Consider the following 18,959-nt stretch of genomic DNA (forward strand, 5'->3'; position numbering starts at 1 on the left):
TAATTGAAGAGTCATTAAACTCGTAAGACTTCTGTGTCCTGTCACCACATGTAGATTGTGTGTGTATGTGTTTGAGAGAGAGAAAGAGAGAAAGAGAGAGAGAGTGTATGTACACACAAGTGTGTCACCACCCCTTTACTGTTTTTTTTTTTTTTCTTTTTGAGCTAAAGACACTTCAGTGACCAGACTGACTGAGACAGAGAGCGAAGAGAAGGAACAAACAACTGGGAGACAGAGCTATTTAGATTTACATTGAGTTTACATATTTATATTTATAATACTTTAAATTTAAATATTAGATCACATATTTTATTCCATATCAATACATTACATAATATTACATCTGGAATTTACAGTAATGATTTTCATATAGATATAAATTAAGTGGAAGACTCATCCTCATATAAATTCAGGTAAGCATGCCTGTTGAAAAATTTAATTGCAGTTATACACACATTTCATGATGCTGTGTTGCATGGTATGCATGGGATAGTGTGATTTAAAGTGATATTGTTAAGATGTAATGTATATTTTAGTTGGATTATGCTTATTTTATGTTTTATTGTCCAATTTCACAATATAATTATTTGGTGCATTTCGGTAAATCTTAACCTAAGCCTTGCTTCATAACCTTGACATATACGTTTCATGAATATGCCTTGAAAGATATCATATGCCATCATGTACTGTTTTGACAGATTGCATCCACTTAATATAACAGTGTCATACAACCAGGTATTGTTATTATAGATTCTACAATGTAGCTAAAAGTTTTGTTTTGTAAACTTGTTAAAAAATGAAAGGAGTGCCATGCTAAATTTGGGCAATGTTCAGACTGCCAGTCCAAATTTTGGGCATATCCAGATTGACAGCCAGAAACCACATGAAATGTTTGCTAATTGTAATTAAACCACATTTAGAGGTTGTTTGAAATGCAAGCACAGATTTGTACAGCTGTGTCTCAGTCTGGATGGTCTGGTCACTTAAATCAGGTTTCAACATGTCTATTGCACGCAACCCAAAACGCAACCCAGCAAACAATAAACTCATCAAATCCAGAATGAAAGAAGTGCAGGGATCTTACTACCTGGCTCATTAGTTACAGATTCTTATGACATTATCGGAGCACTCCATGTAGGTATAAAAATCTGTTCTGATCACTTGCAGGAATCTGTTTGAATAGGCATCTCACCAAATCTGAGATTACTATCTGCACTGTATTTTGCAAGTGATCAGATTGGTTTGCCTGCAGTCTGAACATAGCTTTAAACTCTTAGATTACTTTGGTAACACTTTATAATACAACCTGTGGTTTATAGTGTTCCCTTAACTTATGGTAACTTATGGTTCCCTTAACCACTCTATATGAACCAGTACGCACAATATAATTACCAGATCTTACCTGGGTAACTTTTTGACATTTACCATGTAATTTCATGACATTGCAAGCCTTTCATAACCATCCACTCTGGAGGTAAGGTTTTTTTACTACACCAGCCTGACAGAAAGCAATGAAAATGCAAGAAATTGACACCAAAGGTTTTGGGAAATTGCATGGCAATGTCAGTTACGAAACTGTTACTGTCTTGTTCCTGCTTGTCCTTTTTTGGTGCTGTACATTTTTACGTTTAAGTATCAGAAAAACATTATTGTGTATTGTGTATGTACTGTTTCATACAGAGAAGTTACACCATACGTTTAGGAAACATACACTCTAAAACACCAGCTGTTGTTACTCTTTTGTTCCATTTCTTTATGTGTACATAAATTTAAGTACAAGTTCCAGATTTTATGCGGAAACTGTTGGCAAGTTTATTAGAAAGGAAAATCAGAGTTAGATTGCAAAAAGGCTCCTGTAAGAGATTTCATAAAACCCACCTTGCATCTTCACCACAAAAAAACGCATAAGAACATTTCAATGAGTCTGATGCATTTTAGAAATCCTGTGAATGTTAAACTCTACCTTTTTTTCTACACTTAATAATAGAAGTGTGCAGAATTTTAACGAAAACACATCTCCCACTGTTACACGCATACAGCATATCACCATAGTTAAATGAACACTGTGAAAGTTTTTCACTTACAGTGATAACACCAACAGTGCTGATTTAAAACTGGCAAATCACTCAAGCTCTGTTACAGCCAGTGAAACGGGACCTAAGGCGAAAAGAGAATGGCTTCTACAAATAGATGCCACCAACCTAAACACACAGCCCAACAACCTAAACATCATCATAAAAAAGTGGAAAAATCGCCAAAAGAGCCATGCATTTAACATGACCCAAGAATCTCACAGAACTAGAAAAAAATCCAAGTATTAAAAATATAAAAAATAAAGATTTTTCAGGAGTGTGCTAAGACGTACTTTTCATACAATGTGCAAAAAAAAAAACATTTTCTTTTTTTGTTGATTTGAAAATGTAATTTTAAGACATTATGCGTGAAATTAGTTTTGTCAGCAGCAACACATACAATTAATATGAAAACTTAAACTGTTTTTTTTTGCCCATCTTGGCAAGTTTGTTTGTGCAACATGGTAGTAAAATCATCAAAAGAAACCACCCCCCTTCTTTCACACATCAGCAACAGTAAAATGTTAAATCTGCCACTTTTAATTCTCTTTAGTAATGTTACCACTTATGTAGTCAGGAAACCTGATGGTTGCCAGACAACAGATATTATATTCCTTTTATTTTGTGAAGTGCATAGAGGACATTAGCTTGGCAACCAGTCTGTGTAAACACTTTCAGATCTAAAACATGTCTCAGTAAATGTGATGGATGAATATACTGTTGTTCTTTTTGCATGGATTATATCTTGCAGATAAGCTGATGGAGGTTTTATTTGCTAAATAAGGATTGATGCAAGACTTGAGATGATTAACTGCTATGTCTGTGAAGATACAGTGTGTAATATCTGAATGCAGTCTTATACATGTTTGTGGGGTTACTGACCACACAAGTAAAACAAAAACAATTTAATTCAGGGTTTATAAGAGTAAACATGCACATGAAATTAAACATACCGTATTTTTCACACTATAATCCTATTAAAATTAAAATCCTATAATTTTCACAAAAATCATCAGTGCATCTTTTAATCCAGTGTGTTTTGTATAAATTTTACCAGTCAGGTTGTAAGGAGCTAACCACGCTAAGCGCTAGCTCTTTCACCATTCAGAGGGAAGTCTATCAGACTGTAGTCTGCATGTTTACCGTATTAAAAACAAGCTACCTGGGACAAACCTCTAGCTAATATCGGCCTAGCTTACTGGAACACTCAGGGTTCCTCAGTGTAGTTCTGTTGGGCAGTTATTAGCCATTAATGCTGCTGCACCCAGCCTTAAAGGAAATCTGGAAATATAAGCTTACTGTGAATAATCAGAAGCGCTTTACTCACCCAAATAGTTTTCAGAAGAGAAATTTGTGTAGATTAACATCCAGCGCTCATTTGACTTTTTTTTAAGAATTGCAGTTTTGTTTACTTAACTTAGCTTTGCCCTAACTTAGTTACCCACCACCACCCAGTGGCGAGATCTGCTGAATTAGAAGGGAAACATGGCAGCACCCCTGTCCCTTATTAGTGGTGCACAATGCGCCTTATAATCTGGTACTATTTTTAGTATATTTTGTGTTTATTATAGTTCACCAGTCACTCTGACATTGTCATGGCATTTGGACTAAGCCCAAAATGATTTTGGAATATATATATATATATATATATATATATATATAATATTATATATATATATATATATATATATATATATATATATATATATATATATATATGTAAATAATAGTAACAATATTTTTTGCAAAAAAATTCCCAGTTTACCCAACAATGCCGCGTCTTTAGAGAATATTTTAGATAACAGATAAGTAATCCCAATGTGTTTGGTTTATTTTTATTAACACAGAAAGATAGTAGGGCTGCATATTGGCAAAAACCTGAAGATATATGTGTTACAAACATATATTGAGATAATGTAAGCAAGGTGATATACTGACATTATTTAATCATGTCATGCTGTGATTTAAAGCAACAGTCATATTTATTAAATATGAGTAAATGATAGGTTCTCATTTCTCCAGTCAAATCAGTGGGATCGCAACACTGCTGATCTGGTGATTGGTGATTAAACACAAAATAAACCACCGTCTGACAAAAATCTTTACATGTAAATATCAATACTGTGTTATTGGAAATCAATACCATATTGCAAATAATATATATTGCAATATTTCTGTAAATTTATATTTTCTTGCACCCCAGCTTAGGCATCCTAATGATGTATGATACAGTCACTCTTATGCTCAACTATTGATTGATTTTTGGACATTTCTTGTCTCTATATTTTTTTGTAATATAAACGATAAATACTGTGATATAAATGTGTATAAATTGTATTTAAAAAATAAGCCTAATAGACACAAATAAATGATATTCCTACACTTAAAACATATCTAGGTTCTGCTTTAAAAGACATATATTTGCATACATGGGGTAATCAGTTCATCAATGCTGCATCAACCCCACCTATCCCACCTAATGTTGACCACCTGGTGCTTAATCATCACTAGCCTGAATTAAGCTAACACTGTCTGTGTAAGCTTAAATGCCATGCTGTCAAAACAGTGCTGACCATCTTTGTTTCACTTCTGTTTTTGTAGGGTGAAAGGGTTAGATTATTTTTTATCTTTTCTTCTTTTCCAGACATATTTAGGAACAGACACTGAGTAAGAGACTGGGAGCTTTTGAGGAAGTGAACTCATTTGGGTCATGTGAAAGGAAAGAAAAACATGAAGTGGTAGAGGCTAAACTAAAACTTGTTGTATGTGTGTTGATAATTCAGCTTAAGTAACATTTATTCATGTTTTGAGTTCAACTCATGCTGAGTTGCCATTTTAACATGGCATGTTAATGGGTGTTGTGGTGATCTATGTGCATCGTGCCCAGCGTCCAGAGTTGTGTACACTGTGTAAAATTACAAATCACTTGCCATTTTGGACGCAATTACCTTGCTGGTTCTTTTACATGTAGTAAAACACTCAAGCCCCTCATTTTACAGGTATTCATTTACTGAGCTGAGGATGTGGACTGCACCAATAAAAATCTTTCCTGCCAATGCCAAACAGCTTATTTTGCTTGTTGCTGAGAGCATAGGAGCTGCTACAGTGGTCAGTAGGAGTCCGCTCCGAGTATTTGCATTGCCATGTTTCACTGATTTGGATTATTTGGAGTAAGCCCTGGTACCAGAATCTCCAAACTGAAGAACAAGTCCAATATACCAGGTAATGTCAGAGACAGGACAAGAAGTGGGTGTCCCAAAAAGATCATCAAACACCAAACATATCAATGGCAGAATAAGCTGTTTGGCATTGGCAGAGAGGATTAAGCAAATTGTTCATTAGCACAACACACATACTCAGCTCTACTGCTAATCCAACAAATGTTCCTTACAAGTTAAAAGTAAATTACCAAGCTTTCTGACTGTATAATATGTATTGTCAAGGTGCATTGTTACAACAATGAAATGATCGTCCAAACACTCCCTACATTTTGTGCTATGTTTAATGAGGCATGATGCAGAGGCCTGTAAACCTACAGAGTGCGCCTACAGTACATGGAAAATGTGTTTAGGAGTAAGTAATCAACTACTAACCCAGTGTACAGTGTTTTAACATCTGCAGACTGGATGTGAAGAAACTTTTTTTAGTACAAGATTGAAAACAGGTCTATTTGAACTCTATTTATACATTTCTTTTCCCTTTTTTTGTCTTAGAGCAGAATGTCATCCAATGGCACCCTCATCCTTTCCCTTCCTGACAATTCCTTTGCCTTTTCCAAAAATGACAAAACAACTGTGGACATTGATGCTATTATGGACAACATCACCATTGTCCTCTACACCATAACCATCATACTTGGCATCACTGGGAACTCTGTGGTCATCTGGATGGCTGGGTTCTGTCTAAAGGCCAACGTCACCAACGTGTGGCTGGTTAACCTGGCTGTGGCCGACCTGATTTTTTGCCTGACTCGTGTCACTTCTTTGATCAAGAAGCTTTTCTATGATCACTGGCCCTTTGGACTCTTCCTCTGCAAGTTCAATGGTTTCTTCAAGTATGCCAACATGTTTTGTAGTGTTTTTCTTTTGGCTGTCATCAGTCTGGATCGGGCGATTTGTGTGTGGCTCCCTGTGTTTACTAGGCAGCGGCGAACTGTGCGTGCTGCTCGACTTGTCAGCCTAGGAGTCTGGATTGTGGCGGGGCTCTTCAGCTCACCGTATTACGTATATCGACAAGTCTACATCGGAAAGAACAACTTGAGCAAGTGCTCCTTGGAGGTAAGGAATATGTTCCTATTTGGGTGCTTGTTTAGGATTAATAAATAATGGCAAGCAGAAAAGTTGGTTTTACATGTCAAACCCTAATACTAGCTACATTTACATTAACAAACTCAAATCCGACTCAAAGTTGTCAAAAGTATTCACATTCATTATTCAGGTACAATTATAGGCATTAGGGTTTAAAATACCTCTGTAGAGGATGAAGTATCAACTCAAGTAAAAGTCTAAAATTATTGGTTTCATAGCTACTTCAAGTAAAAAAGTAAAATGTAAAAAACCCATTAAGGACAAAAGCTTAGGCCGCAAAACAGGGGCCTATCCACTCCCTCCCAAAAACACATTTTTCTAAAAGCATACTAAATATATAATGTTATATTAAAATATTAATGTTGAACAATTTGGAATGCACTAGACTCCCTGTTTCAGGAATGCATTTTAGTACAATGCAAATATATTAAAAAAGCTCGGCTGGGACATTTTACTCAATTTCTTTTGATCATCTTCATACTTGGCTACATACGTAGAAGTAATTAAAAATATATATTATTCAAGCAAAGTATAGATAACAAAAAAATCTTCATAAGTAAGGTAACTAAGTATTTGTACTTTGGTACTTGACACCTCTGGTCATACAGTAACAAATAACAAATCATTGCTTAAAGGAAGGCAGATAGAGTCAGACAGAGAGTCAGAATTCAGCAAAACAACAGAAATAATAATGTGAATATTTAAGCCAAATCCAATCTGAGCAAAAACTCTACTGTATGTTCGAATGTACTGTAGCATTTGTTTATTTCTCTGTTTACATAAATATAAATAAATATAATTTATTTTTCAATTAATAACTCAAGCTGATCACTAAATTAAAGTATAGTGTCGGTTAAAACAGTCCTCCATCTGGTGGGTATAATATAAACTTCAGTACATTTTTTCCCCAGGTCAAGGAACAAACTGAAGGCGACAACACAGCTAAGCTTGCCTTGTACAGCATTCGCTTCTCCTGCGGTTTTCTGCTGCCCTTCCTGGTCATCCTTACCTGCTATGCACTTGCTGGTATAGGGATACGGCGAACACGTATCTCCCGCAAATCACGACCCCTCAGAATTCTGGTGTCTCTGGTCTGTGCCTTCTTCCTGTGCTGGGCTCCATACCACGGCCTACTTTTGGCTAAAATGGTGGATAGCAAGAGCCAAGCGATAAAGGTGGGCCTAACCATCGCAAAGGGCTTCGCCTATTTTAACAGCTGTGTGAATCCACTCCTTTATTTCTGCATGGGCCTGGATATGAGGCAGCGCTTCAGACAAAGCCTGTCTGGGGTTTACCGTCGAGCTCTAGCTGAGGACTGGGACGGGCAGACGTCACAGTCTCAGGAGCGCACTGTAGATGAGACTTCCAGTTGCATAACAAAAACCAAAACGACAGGGATGCACACAGCTGATGGAACTGCTTATGTTTGAAAAAAGGTTAAATCTAGTGCTGCGTTCCATTTAACTCGTATGTCGGATGTTAAAGCTATGAATAATTTCACACCCAAGTTGTTAGCATTGTTTCTGGTTAGCATTGCTAGTGATATCAGTAGATAACTATGAATTATGCAGTATTTTGCACATGTTAAATACCTGTCCACAGAGAAAAGGTGGGCAGTATTATGTGCAACTGATTTACTGAGACACAAACAGATAGAAATGCTAATAAACTGTATAATACTACTGTGTTTACTGCTGATGGCATGCAGTGCAGCCATCTTGGATTCTGAATTCATGGTTGGCGAGGCTCTTCCGCCTTTTCTAGTAGAAAATCAGACATGTAGGAACGTTCCAATTAAAATTTCCTATATGGAACTATAACAAAAAGTCCAACATTCAAGCTCAAATATGTCTTCTTCTAGAGCTGTGGTTGTTTTGGTCCTTGAGTATCCATATTTTGCATATTTTTGTGATTTGTGAGAATGTTTCTTTTTGTACATTTATTTTTATGTACATGCAATACATATCAATTGTTGTCAAAATGTCACTAAAAACAGTGCTACTGTGTTCTAAACTGTAATATGGCAAGTTGCTTTATGTAAGTCTGAATTAAATGTGGAGTCTCAATTCTCCGGTGTAAAAAAAAAGTTTAGTATTGCATTATAAAATCTGTCATATACAAAATCCTCTGGACAGAAGCAAAGTACTTAATTAACCTCTATCGACAGAACCCAGCTAACAATTTTGGCTAGTAGAACATTTTCTGAATGTTACAATTAACATTTTTAGAATGTCAAGTTTTTTGGATTTTTTTTTTAGAATGTTTTAATTTATTGTTTTTAAACCTTCTGGTAAAGTTTCTACAATGTCACTTGTGTCAATGTTTTAAATATTTTTTTTGGGATTTATTATTTTTTTGGAATTATTTTTTTTGATTAATGTTTGTAAATGTTTCCGAATAAAATTAGTATTCGTCTAGCTGGGAACGTTATGTGAGAAACAAACGAATGACATTGTGATGCAAACTCGTATTACGTCACACATTTTCAGAACGTTCCTGGAACATTTTTTCTGTAACGTTACAGGCTAACCTTCCTGTAACCTTTTTAAAACTTTGCTAAATGTTTTTTTTAATGTTCTCTGGTAAAACTCAAATTCACAGTTTGTAAGGCTGCAGTCAGAGTGGAGTATTCAATCAGCATGTAACTCAAGTTTTTATCTTCAGCTCTAATATACTAAAACTAATCAACTACGCTGACATGATAGGATAGCAGGACTTTTGCCATGTCTCATAAAAGCTAAAAGCTAAAAGAATGCTGTACTGACCTGTTGCATATGTGTGTGAAGCATTTTGCTTTGAATGTGCCTGTAATTTCTACCACTGTCACTTCTTTGTTTGCATAAACATTTCTAGCCAGACGCTGCCTGTTCCACTGAGGATGGTAATATATGGTAAATATGATTTATATTTGATAGAGAAATGGAATGCTGCATTCATCTGGCACTATCAGGCCTTGCTTAAACACAAGATAAATATGGAAAAGGAAGCAACAAGATCCTTAAAAGCAGTGGGAAATAATGATAAGACTTTATTTTAGTAAGCAATTTGTAACATGCTTTAAATATTTAAACTATTTTTAACCCAGGGTGACTCTAACATTGTGGCATGTTGACCAGAATACTTATTTCCTTTGCTTGTTTTTTCCTCAGTGCTATCTTTGGACTGGCTTTGACACTATATTCTGAAATCCACTCAATAATTCTCAATGCAAATAATGCAACTGTGTGAATAATAATATTTTTAAAAAAGGTTTGAAATGTTTCATGCAGATATTTTACCTTTAAAATATAATTTTATGTTTTACATCTTTTCAATGCTCACATACAAACGTCTAATTAATAAGAGACCGCTATGCAGGTCCCTGAGCGTGTAGTTTATTTTGGCTGACTGGAAACATACACACTATACCTAAGCTATGTGACTATTGTTATATTTAGTTCTCATTATTTGTATTTGATCTTTTCTTTTACTAACTAATTAAAGCAGATGCAAGTGAGTATTATCAGGCTGTCCATGAGTATTGTTTGTCGTTTTATTCAAGAATAAACTTTCTGCTAAACCCATGAGAGATTTAACATTAGTCCTAATTCCTTTTTTATTTATTGTATTCTTATTGCATCATGCTAAAGGTACAATTATTCGAATATACACAATACATTAAAATTAATATTTGTGAGATTATTTTTTTATAATTAATTTAAGATATAAGTCCCCTCTTCCAAAGGATTTTAGACTAAAATGGAAAGGGACAAATAAGCAGAACCTGTTTTAATTTTGGTTCCTTCTTTAAGGCTCTTTGCACAACACTTCCTTCTTACATTTTTAATACGTGCTTTAAATATTGTCTATAAATGTTAAGGTTCATAACTCTGCCTCTCTTCCTGTGTTGCTGCAACAAAGCCAAAGGCCAGAGTTCAAATACAGGGTTGCCTTTCCTTCATTTGCTAAATCAATGGCTTTCACTACACTTAAATGTTTAATTCAAACCAAATTGAAACAGCATTTGTTCTTAAGCTTAACCCGATATATCACGCTGCTTCATCTACTGCATGTGGTCAACTAGCAAAACTGGAACTGAAGCATACTAAGGCACAGGTGTGTTATTGATTTTTATCAGTTCACTCTAAAAATATATAATATATATATATAATGGCCAAACTCTTTTTATTAAAAGGAAAGGTTTCTAAACTCTTTCTTGAAACCAAACATTTTACTTTTTTCAAACTCTCATCTCTAATCTGTACACAGCATATACTTCATTTAAAGAATATCCTCACCAGGAGCAGAGCCAAGGTTCTCAAGCCAAAACTGGTCTGCTTTTGAAGACGTATGTGGATTATTATGCTTATGAGGCTAGTTCACACTACATGTTGTATTCATTATTAATTGTATTAATTGTTATATTAAGTATTAATTTGATTGATGTATGAAATTTCCATGCATTCTAAAATTTCTTCAAAAGTTTGTTTGAAACATACAGTGCCAGTCAACTGGACACACCTTAAATCAGTGTGTTTTTATTAGTATTTAAAAGTCAACTTTGAAATCATCCTCAAGTGAAATTGCAAAGACCATCAAACGTTATGATGAAACTGGCTCTCATCAGGACCACCCAGGAAAGGAAGAGCAGGAGTTACCTCTGTTGTACAGGATAAGTAAGATAAGAGTACCTAAATGCTTCACAGAAATTTTAATTAACACTTTTAAGTTACTACATGATTCCTTATGTGTTCCTTCATTGTCTGGATGACAATGAATTCTGTATTCAATTACAGTGTAGAAAAAAATATAAAAACATTGAATGAGAAGGTGTGTGAAAAAAAGTACTGTATAATTCAATTTCTCATAAATTTGCAAATGTGTAACCTAAGAAAACATTAAACATGAAAAAACACATTGTGTAACAATACATTTTTATTTCAAAATTCCCTCTGAATGAAATATTTTTACAAATCTAAAAGAATGTTAACCCTTACTTTTTTGATGGGGGTGTGGCTTTTTTTAATGGCTTATTTTACACGTAGCTTCTTGTACTAAAAAAAAAACCCTGCACTCTCATCTCGAAAACACACCACTTATGCACTTCCTGTGTATTCAGCTGATGGTGACCACACTCCAACTCACATACCCTTAGTATCAGTAATCAGCCTGTGCACCGCAAGGCTTTAGAAATTGTGTGTTTTTTTTTTTTTTGGTAGTAGTCTACTGGGTATCAGATTGAGGAGCATATGTTTTTTTTACAGCCTTCTCTGAAATAGCCAAACAATTCCAAATAAAATACTTTAAATATTCAGTTGGTTTACATGTAAATCTATGCACTAGATACAAGTCATCAGGATAGATTTAGACAAACTTTCTTACTGTTTTTTGTAACAATTTTATTTGTGGAAATTAGGAAATGATGAAAGCGAATGTGTTTCCATGTGACGCTGTGCTCATTGAGAAAAGTAAAGAAACAGCTGTATGTACTTGGAGGGTAAGTGTGGTCTGTGGGTATCAAGACCACTAGTGCAGAAGTGGGAAATTCTAGAGAAACTGAAACTGATAAAAGTCTTGCAGAATTAGAATGAAGAACTTAACCCTGCCCAACACAACATGTGAGTAGAAGAGAAACTGATCTTTAATTACAAGCTAAAAACTAGTTCATCTAACCCCTGCAAACGCTGATGCAAATATAGATGAGTTGTGTGATAGATTTAACACTGAATAAGCAGACTCTAAAAACAAAAAAGTTTCTTTATTTAAAAAATCAGTTCAGTTCACCCAATTGCATAAGATCAGAGGAAAACTGATTTAATTAAAATAGCATTGTAAACCAAAGGAACCAGATAAAAACTGCATTAATCCAAGCAATACATACAGTATCTAATGTTTACATACAGTTTTATGCAACGGTTTGAAAACCACTGGTCAAATTACATGAGTTGTATAATGTATGAATTGTAAATAAGTCATATCCTCTACAGAGAACACACTTCTGCACATTCATTCGTGTTTTCTGTAGAGGATGTGTTCTGTTATTTACACTGTTATTATGTATGAACAGTTACTGAAATATTTTTATGTCCATGAAGTCATTCAAGATAGTGTCTGAAATCATTTAGTGTTGCAGTGGAAAGCTGAGCTTCTTGGTACAAAAGTCCTCTGTTTGCAGTGAAGAAACTGGTGCTTCTGCTTAGCGAGGCCCAACCACTCTTCTCGATTCATACATTCTGTGGGCGCACATATAGAATATCCCTGGAAAACATAAAATACCTGCATTTGATTTGATTCATTGCATTGTAACCATGTAAAATGCATGCATATGTTAACCTGTTATAATAATAATTTGGGGGTTTATTGTAACTTTCAAATTTACATATTGGAAATATATACATATATACCACACCTACCTATCTACCTATACATATATCTGTTCATTAATTCGATACTCTTACTACCACTGTAAGGAAATCCAAGTTTTGAATTATGCAAAAATTCAGAACAATTGAACAATTGTTGAACATTTTTTTTATCTGTAAAAATTTTATATTTCTTCATCCAATAGCAATTGCTTCAGTAGTAAAAAACTAATTTCTACCACAAGGAAGACGTGTTCAATATATGGTTATTAGTGAAAGGGCTTAGTTGAAGGAATATTAAACTGATTATGTTTCAGTCATATTTCTTTTTTACTGCAATATGATATTATATTAGAATATGAGAATTAAACATCAAATTATGTACAGTGGTTTTGGAAGTCAAAACTCTCCTGTTCATTCAAATTATTAGGTTTCCCTAATTCCCTAATAAATAACATTTAACACTCTCTTTACCAGGAGTTAAAATAGGATAAAGTAAAATGAAAGATATATGTTGCATAATAGGAGCTTTTTGGAAATAATGCAAACAGGAACGCACTGATTTGAGTAAATAGTATTTTGAGTACATATATGCTCATGTTAATGTTCAGTTGAATACAGTTAAATCTTATTATTTAATGCAAAACTAAAAACAAAATAGGGCTTATTATATTTTAAGGCTATTTCTCCAATGAAGCCAACTTAATTCCAGAGATATTTGTTTCCTCATGTAAACGTGTAATCAACATCCAATCAGAAGGCCTCAGCATGATGTCACTTGCTAATACATGATGTATTATATTATATCATAATCAACCAACACCAGTCCAATTGGTCTGTTTAACTGTTGTGTGAAATTATATATATTTGAACTCACCTGCAAAGAAGGTCATTAGCATGGCCACCCAGCCCAGTATGTAGGACCAAGAGAAACGCCAGTCCCCAAAGCGCTTGCCCAAGAAGCTCAGGGTCACTCCTGTGTAGATGGCCATAGCCACCATCACAAAAAATGCTAGTGTCCAAGGAAAATAAGAAAGTACATGGTGTTAAAATACTTTTTGGAAAGCAAATGGTTAAGTTTCTGATGTTCAGCAGGAAATGCATGTGTTTACAACTGTGTGAACCAGGTCAATGGGTTTCTATTTTTAAAGAGGAATTTAACAAAATATGCATGCCTGTGTGCTTATGCTCAAGGTTTTTGCTCTAAACCAGATATCAAAATCTATGAGAAAATGAATTTTGCAAATGAACTCTTCATACATTTGTTTATTTTGTTTTTTTATTGATTGAAATTAATTGATATTATTTGATTGATTAATTAAATATGCACATTAAAAATTTTGCAATAACTAGTCTTGACTTAAAACTAGTCCAGAGGTAAAACCTGATTACAATGAAGCTAATTTACAATGTTAAAGCTAACAAATGCCCCTGGATTTATAAAATTATTTTTATAAAAAGGCTGTTTTTTGGGTTTTGTTTATTTACAGTAACATTAGTGTTTGCTTTATGATTAGGCTTAGAGAAGTGCTATTACATATAGTCTGGGGATAAGAATGAATCAATACAGTATATTATTGTATTTCATTGTATGAAAACACATACTATTGTATTGTGACTAGCATGTTACTTTGTGGCCATTGTGTTAGCTTATAGCTATTATATTAGCTTGGGGCTAACAGAGGAGCTTTAGTTTTATATATATATATATATATGTTGTTAGCTACGTGTATAATGTTCAAAGAATATATAAACTAAAATTTAGGCTTTGAAAGTGCTATTACATATAGGTTGGTAATAAGGATGGAACAATACAGTATATAATATTGTATGAATATGCACATTTCCATATTGTGACTAGCATGTTAGCTTGTGGCTATTGTGTTACACAGGAGTAGGGTAACAGCTTAGCAGTACCATAGGAGCTTTTGTTTTGAATACTGTAGGTTACTTCTATAATGTTTAATGTACAAAAAAGGAATTTCGTTTTTATAAAAATGTTATTATCTATAAATTGGTAATAAGGCTAAAACTATACAGTATATCATATTGTAAAAAACGCATACTAACATATTGTGACTAGGATATTAGCTTGGGGCTAAATATAAAACAAAAATGTGTAACGAATTTATTTCTGTATATACTGTAGTACATCAAATCACACCCTGGCTATTTACTCCCCTAGTAGTTACAGCATGTGTAAAGTAAAAATAAATGTGTATTTGTTTGTGTGCGACTCACTGGAGATGAAGAACATGACGCCTGCAGCAAAGGAGCGGTTGAACCTCTCAAACACAGAAAACTGTGCAAAGGACAAGATGCCTGCCATGATGCCCCCGAAACATGCCATGCTCGACAGGATCATGAATGCCCGTGTGGCATTCCAGTATGCTGGACACATAGTGACAACCTTTTACAACTTTTTATAATTTAAAATGTGTCTTGTGGTTGGTTGTTAAGGAAATCCTTAGCACAGTTTCACACAAATATAAAGATAGAAATTGTGAAAAAAACCTTTAAAAAAATTTTAGGGGGGTTCATGACTTTTATCCAACTATTATTACCGGTAATTATAAACAGCTTTAACAGCCAGATTGTATTAATTTGCAATGTACTTACTGAATAGTATTCTTTAGGATGTAATAGACATTACAACCATAATGGGATAAATCATAAGTAACCCCTCTTGCAAAACTGTAAAAATATATATTTTTATATATCTCCAAAAATGTAAACTTTACAGGAAGAGAAAAAAAAACTGTTAATGTAAAACGTAAATGTAAAATATTCAATTTCAAGTAGTTTTCTATAGACCTATTCATCATAAAAGTTTTTGGGTAAAATCTGTTATTTTTTGTACTACTGTTAGTGTTTTTTGTTAAGTGAATTTGACTTATATAAGAAATTCTACTAGGAAATCTAAAATAAAGCACATTCTAGTATTTATATTGTAAATAAAGAAAAACAAACAGATTTCTCATGATTTCTAAAATGGGTAATACATGTTTTTTTTTGTTGAGGGCTTATATATACACTGCATGTTCACACTTCTCACCAATGCTTGCAGTCTGCATGTAGCATTTGTTGGCCATGCAGTATCTCCAGAGGCCCTGATGGGCGTAACTGCCTGACAGCCGGTATTGCATCCAGTAGTCTGTTGCGGTGGACACCACTAACAGGATGTTGGCCACAAAGGCACAGAATAGACCGCCACCCATAAAGCTGTACATCCTGACAAAAACTGCAGCCGGCAGAGGGATACACACTGAACAATGAACAAAAAAAAATATGAATCTAAACAAGTATAGATATATTAATGTCAGTTTGCTATACTATTATTATTATTATTATTTACTTTATTTCATGTTTAATCCACTCAACAGGTGACAAGCAACATTGCTAATAATTATTTATTTTTGGATCAGTTGGTTTGAGTCTGCTATTCAGTTTGCAATGTTTAAAAGATAAACCCATGGAAAAAAATCAAAAAAGGTGTTTTTTAATAAATCAAGCATATAAGGACATTTGTAAACATCATCTGTTACTTAAACAAAATATGATTAATACAAATTTATGGCTTGTTTTACTAAACTACAGTACACTATAACTTAGTAACTTCTAAAGGATGAACTCCTTAAACATGTAAAGTTTATACATGTAAAAACTTAAAATTGATAAAAAAATAAGTAACCTTTATGTTATACTCTAATAATATATTTCTTACCTTGTTTTCTCTGAAGTAAATCCCTCTTTATTTACGCTTTTGGAGTAAAGAGGGAGTGAGAGAGTGAACGAGAGAAAGAGAGAGGTGTTCAGATGCAGAGGAGAAATGGTCAGAGAGACTCCCTCGGCACAATTCCAAAAAAGTTACCCCCTGTTTCTGGTTTCTGTTGATGGAGGCAAAATCCTTTAAAGGCTACCCCTGCCCTCTAAACAAATGCACTTAGTGGACTAGGTTAGGGGCCCTGGTGTCTCTGCCATTTCAGTGTGTGGCTGTGGGCGCATATGGCACTGCAGGTTCTTCTTTTGTTTGTTAGGAGTGTGTCGGGTTCCATAGCTGTGCTTATTCAAAGGATTGCAGTGATGGAGCCGTCAAAGCAAAATGCTGAAGCGCATGCTTTCTTTGAATGAGGCCTCCCTCACATACACACACTTTAAAATGCCCCTCTCTCTCTTTTTTCTCTCTCTCACTGTTATAACTGATGACTAAATGTGATCCACAAAGTTGTAATCTCATTCATATTCTCTATTACGTAAATTACAGGATTATTAAGTTGTTTTACATAGCTAAAACTTGTGAAAATAAAAAATAACTGCAGAATGTTTTAACATGGCTTTCCAACATAGACTAAAGTATCCATTTCCATAGTGGATGAGTGACAACCTTCTTTTTGTAATATAAAAAAACAACTTGTAAAACAAATACAACATTACTGTGTTTAACCTGTACAAATGCGGTAAAAAAAAAACCCTTTAACTAGGTTTATTCAACTCAAATAAATCTTTGAAAAAAAAAACATGGCTGGTTTTAAGCGTTCTGTTGACAGAAAGGATTGTATACATTGAATATCACAATGTTTCCTCTTTTGCTATACTCTTCTTGTTCCCCTGCAGGCACATAACAGTATTAGACGTTATCTTGATGTAATTTTTTTGTCATCTGACATCATGATCAACATTCAACCTGATATTAACATTTGTTGACCTTGTTGGCCAGCTGGGGTTGTCTACATATAATCATATCTAGAACGGGTGTCAAATTGTATCCTCAGCAGGCCGCAGTGGCTGCAGATTTATGTTCTAAACATCCAACAGCACACCTGATTCCAATTTTCAGTCAGTCTTCATACAACTGATGACATGTGCTTCTGCTTAGCTGGATTGAAAACCTGAAGCCACATCGGGGCTTTCCAGACATGGTTTGAATCCCCTGTTCTAGAATGCTCTGTCTTTCTGATCAGGATGATTAAAAATAATGTGTGAGTGTGTGTGCAGTGTGTGAGAGTGTGGTTTTGATATAAAGGACAGACCAACGTTCTTGTGACCTCTAAGGGCCCAGTTTGTAACTGTGACTTTCCCCAATCAGATAAAACACATGGAGGCCTGCTGACACTATAACAGGTATATTCTTTAATTATTTAATATGATGATTAGGAGGCTTTTTCACAAAACCGTAATGACCAAAACATTAGTTCTTTCGGTGAATCAACACATTTATCACATTATTATGCAAATAATATTTGTTGTACAACCCTTATTATTATTAAACCCAAAACTTTGTATCATTATTTTGGAGATCTATTACAGAAATATTTCTCCTCAAGGTTTAGAGATCACATCTAAATGTCAAACTACCACAATATGTTAATTTGTCTTAAATTAACCAAATATCCCATGGTGGAGTGTTTGGCGTCATCTAGTGGTGAATGTTTGCTATATCACTTTTTTATAATGCACATATCCTGTCCCGCACAACTGTGATTGTTTTATGTTTAATAGTGAAATAGTGAAAAATCACCAGAATATTGATATACTGCTATTGAAACATACAGGTCGATCAATTCATATTATTTAACAATTCAAAAATAATATGACAGAACATGTAAATTTAGCCAAACTAGTAAGTACACTAAGCAATCCAACTGATTTAATAAAAAACAGCCTTTTGAGACTGTAATAAGGAATATCTTTGAGGCAGGTTGCATATGAAGAATGGGTTTATTAAGGGTTTAAAAATCTCAGGGGAGGGAAGATAAAAAAAAAACAGGAAAGAATATTAAATAAGTGTTTTACAGACAAAAAACTTAAGTCCTGTTTATAAAGAAAGTGCAGTGAAATAAAACATCAAAGAAATGTAAAATGTCTATAGTTCTCCATCACCTTATGTGTTCTGGGACTTATACACATAATTTCATATGCTTTTTATTCCACAACATGACAAATTAATTTAGTTTATTACATTGAAAGGCAAGACTGATTTCTACAAAAACAAAAAAAACCATCCCAAACCACATGCAAACAAAAGTGTTACATGTATGGTGTAAAGGTTGTATAATATTTATAATTTCAGCACTGTCATCGCAATCTGTGTAAGTGCAATAGTCATGTCACAGGAAGTTGCAATGTACACATAGGGCAGAATAAACCACACATCATGAATTTTGCTGCTTGATGAAAAGGTAAATCTGCATTGTTCTCACAACCTCCAGAGGCTGTCCAACTCACTTATTTAAGTTTGA

General features: G+C 34.2%; 2 protein-coding genes across 4 annotated transcripts; one reads left to right on the forward strand and one right to left on the reverse strand.

Moving 5' to 3' along the window:
* Window positions 1-68: 68 nt before the first annotated feature.
* On the forward strand, window positions 69-9,884 carry LOC103032193 (C3a anaphylatoxin chemotactic receptor). Of its 2 annotated transcripts, none has more exons than XM_007258262.4 (3): window positions 69-413; window positions 5,786-6,349; window positions 7,291-9,884. In XM_007258262.4, exons 2-3 carry the CDS (start codon window positions 5,792-5,794, stop codon window positions 7,807-7,809), a joined length of 1,077 nt encoding a protein of 358 aa, XP_007258324.1. In that variant the 5' UTR covers window positions 69-413; window positions 5,786-5,791; the 3' UTR covers window positions 7,810-9,884. The 2 variants fall into 2 exon arrangements, with proteins under 2 accessions (XP_007258324.1, XP_007258325.1); XM_007258263.4 differs by having other exon boundaries at window positions 70-413; window positions 5,791-6,349.
* Window positions 9,885-12,095: 2,211 nt separating this feature from the next.
* Window positions 12,096-16,721, reverse strand: lim2.4 (lens intrinsic membrane protein 2.4). Of its 2 annotated transcripts, none has more exons than XM_022666150.2 (5): window positions 16,445-16,721; window positions 15,776-15,961; window positions 14,962-15,111; window positions 13,598-13,732; window positions 12,096-12,616 (listed from the first exon to the last, which is right to left on the reverse strand). In XM_022666150.2, the coding sequence occupies exons 2-5, from the start codon at window positions 15,948-15,950 to the stop codon at window positions 12,555-12,557; spliced, it is 522 nt and encodes a 173-aa protein (XP_022521871.1). In that variant the 5' UTR covers window positions 15,951-15,961; window positions 16,445-16,721; the 3' UTR covers window positions 12,096-12,554. The 2 variants fall into 2 exon arrangements, with proteins under 2 accessions (XP_022521871.1, XP_007258327.1); XM_007258265.4 differs by having other exon boundaries at window positions 15,776-15,985; window positions 16,445-16,720.
* Between the last annotated feature and the right edge of the window lie 2,238 nt (window positions 16,722-18,959).

This window comes from Astyanax mexicanus, chromosome 3, assembly GCF_023375975.1.
Source record: "Astyanax mexicanus isolate ESR-SI-001 chromosome 3, AstMex3_surface, whole genome shotgun sequence".
Taxonomy (NCBI): domain Eukaryota; kingdom Metazoa; phylum Chordata; class Actinopteri; order Characiformes; family Acestrorhamphidae; genus Astyanax; species Astyanax mexicanus.